General features: G+C 39.2%; 1 protein-coding gene across 3 annotated transcripts in view; it reads left to right on the forward strand.

The window, feature by feature from the left end:
* Positions 1-2,279: 2,279 nt before the first annotated feature.
* The window catches only part of LOC103373482 (hemicentin-2-like), a 25,975-nt gene continuing 25,239 nt past the window's right edge, over positions 2,280-3,015 (forward strand). For 2 of the 3 annotated variants that reach the window (XM_008303371.1, XM_008303370.1), the window contains exons 1-2: positions 2,280-2,382; positions 2,472-2,792. In XM_008303371.1, coding sequence (XP_008301593.1) covers positions 2,316-2,382; positions 2,472-2,792 — 388 coding nt within the window. In that variant the 5' untranslated portion in view covers positions 2,280-2,315. Of the gene's footprint in view, positions 2,383-2,471; positions 2,793-2,884; positions 2,976-3,015 lie in introns of all 3 variants that reach the window. The other variant, XR_521065.1, reaches the window with a different exon arrangement.

Raw genomic sequence — 3,015 nt, forward strand, 5'->3', positions numbered from 1 at the left:
TTTCTATTTGTTACTCTTGTCATTAATATAATGTACGATTGTCGAAAACAGTTTGAACTCCAGTTTACAACTTGGTGAGGGCACACTCAATAATAGACCCACGTGACTTTCCGCATCGGAAACATTGCATCTTGAAACTGTGGCACGTGGGCTGCATTATGAAGTGTTACCACTCTCAGCAGTTGGCAGCAGGGCATCTCCATCAGAATATGTAGAAGCATGAGGAAGACTAAAGCATGTCTTTTTAGGAAGCAAATGTGTGTCTTCTTGACAGATCTCTGTGTTTCTTTACGAAGTCCTTTTTTATAAATCTTCCCTGCAGCCATCCGACTCTGTCCTTTAGCGTGATTCATACTGGAGTGCACTTCTGACCTGAGCACAATGACAGACAGACACCGTGTGATTAGAAAATGTGATGTAGACAAACAGAAAACCGGTAAACACCTTTAATCAAAATATCGTGCGTGAGACATGTGTGTAACATATTTCCTAAGGGGGGTGTGAATCCATTTGAGGTGGCAAATTCGTTTCTCTTTTAACACCTTTGTGAACCTTTGTGAGTTTCCTGTTCTTGTTCCATGTCAACAGCCGAGTCAAGAGTCAAGCCCCTCACTGTGCGTGTGTGTGTGTGTGTGTCTGTGTGTGTGTGTGTGTTAGCAGAAACAAAGGAAATGAGAGACACTTCATAGCCGTGTAGACTGTGTCTGCGGGTGTTAAATATACACGTGAACACAGACGTTATTGCACGAAAGCTTGACTGCAGCCCATCGTTACTCATAACACACTTTCTTAATTCATAAATAGGTTTTATTTCCATATTCTCCTTACGACTGTGTTTATTATTATTATTGTTGTTAAGTTTTTAGCTTAATGATTGCACCTTTTGCTTCCAAGTTGAAATGGAGCAACAACAGTGGCTGAACTGACTGATGCTCATGAAACGATTGTAGTCAACTTTCACTTCACCCATTTTTTTTTTTTTTATCTGTCTTTGCTGCTTAGATGCAATCTATTGGCTTGTTCCGGTATCTTAAAAAAATGACGCGCACGTTCTCCTTGCTTGTGGGGATGGTTTGTTCATCGCATCATTGGGCGTAGCTCATGATTACAAGAAGGCCATTTCTGATAAATCCCCTGTTTTGTGTTTAAACTCGGCCAAGTTTGATGTTCCGTTTAATGTTTAGGTTTGCAGCATTAATCTGTGAACAAATAGTCGATTCAAATGATTTAAAAACATGCAAAATGTCAATTCTATTTTGGATTTACAAGCCATTTTTAATAGTTTAAATACATCCTACTGAAACAAAAGCCAGAATGTAGATTTATTAACAACCTCTGACTGTAAAAAGTACATACAGCGTAAAAGAAAGAATTTTTTCCTGATATTTCCATCTGCACTATTTTCAATGGGTATTTTGCAACAGGGTCATTCAAGACAAGGCACTTTGTAAAATAAGAATATTTTATTTCTTAAAGCATATTATATTACATGTGGATATATAGTATATTATATCCACATGGTCTCACAAATGTGTAACATCACCTTCATTCTAAGGGAAATAAGGGAAACCAGTGTTTGGGGATAATATCAGTACCTTTAGTGGATGAACAATGAACATAGCAGATGTTTGGACTGAACACACAGCTGTCACTAGTAACTTCTACAATGGCTCTGTTGTATTCTTTCATGACAGTGTGATTGCAAACCATAGACGCTACCAGAAACCAGTTTTTCTGACTTCGATGTGTCAGACTGTTTTCTGTGAAAAGGATCTACTGATGTCTAAGATGAGTGGTTTTCACCATCATGGTACACAACAAGTCGACTACTTCGAACACACACTGAGCAACACAAGAGAATCGTCGTTAATAACCGTTAGTTATGGTTAGCGCATACACTATGAAGTCCCCCACGCTTAATGCTGCTGTGATGTCTCACACAACAGTCTTGGTTCACACAATGCAGAAGTGGTTTTCCTGCCCTTTAAGACAGTCATTTACGTGGCAGCATTTTATACTTTGGTTTATGACACGAGTGACTGAAGATGGTGGCAAAGTTATTTGTTGTGTGATCATGTTGTCAGTTCATTTTGACAAAGGATTTTACTTTGCTTGTCCGTATGTCCACTAAATAACTGTATATAATTTTAAAGCAACAAGATTTTTTATTCCACAATTTTTTTAAATCTTTTTTTTTTATGAGCTGAGCAGAAGAGCAACTAACCACTTCCTCTTCTCTGTGCCTCCTCCACAAATACCTGTAAAAGCTAACTGAGTAGCTCCACTTTGTCTTCCTTCTCTGTCTGATAGGCATCATGTTCAGCGTAAACCAAGTAGCTCTGCTCTTTATTCTGCTCTCAGTGACATGGCGCGTCTGTGCAGGTACAGAGCTGATTTCTGTTTGCGATACATGCTTTTATTCAAATGTAAGTACAAAGTTCTTTTTATGTTTATTCATCGTTTCCTTCCAGCTGCTGCTCCAACAGATGACTGCAGGAATATATTGGTGTCCAGAGGAAACTCGGTCATGTTCTGTTGCAACATATCCTCCATAAATGCAACGCAAATCACCTGGATTAAAGGCAGATCTCGTTTTGTACATGCTGTTACATCGAATCAGACATTTTCAGATTTCTCCTCTCCCAGAGTGACAATAGACCACAACTTACCTACAAAGCTGAGTATCAGCAGTGCTCAACCTGAGGATGAAGGACTTTATACATGTAATATAAGTTCCGTTCTTGGAGTCAACAGTATGAAGTGGAATTTAACTGTGTCTGAGAACCCTGAAGGTAAGTAAAGCAAAGAGCAAGGCTCATGGTCTCTGTACAACACATAACACACTGCATGATACTTTATGCAATTCACTGTTGATTTCATGCAGCAACCCACCAGCCATGGTATTTGGTATACATACTTACACCTGCTATTGGATTGCTTCTATGCGGCGTCATGTCAGTGGTCTGCCTCTGCAGGTGAGTGATACCTTTTAGTTCCTTTTTAGTTCCAGATTTG

This window comes from Stegastes partitus, unplaced genomic scaffold (assembly GCF_000690725.1).
Source record: "Stegastes partitus isolate 25-593 unplaced genomic scaffold, Stegastes_partitus-1.0.2 Scaffold1992, whole genome shotgun sequence".
Lineage (NCBI taxonomy): Eukaryota > Metazoa > Chordata > Actinopteri > Pomacentridae > Stegastes > Stegastes partitus.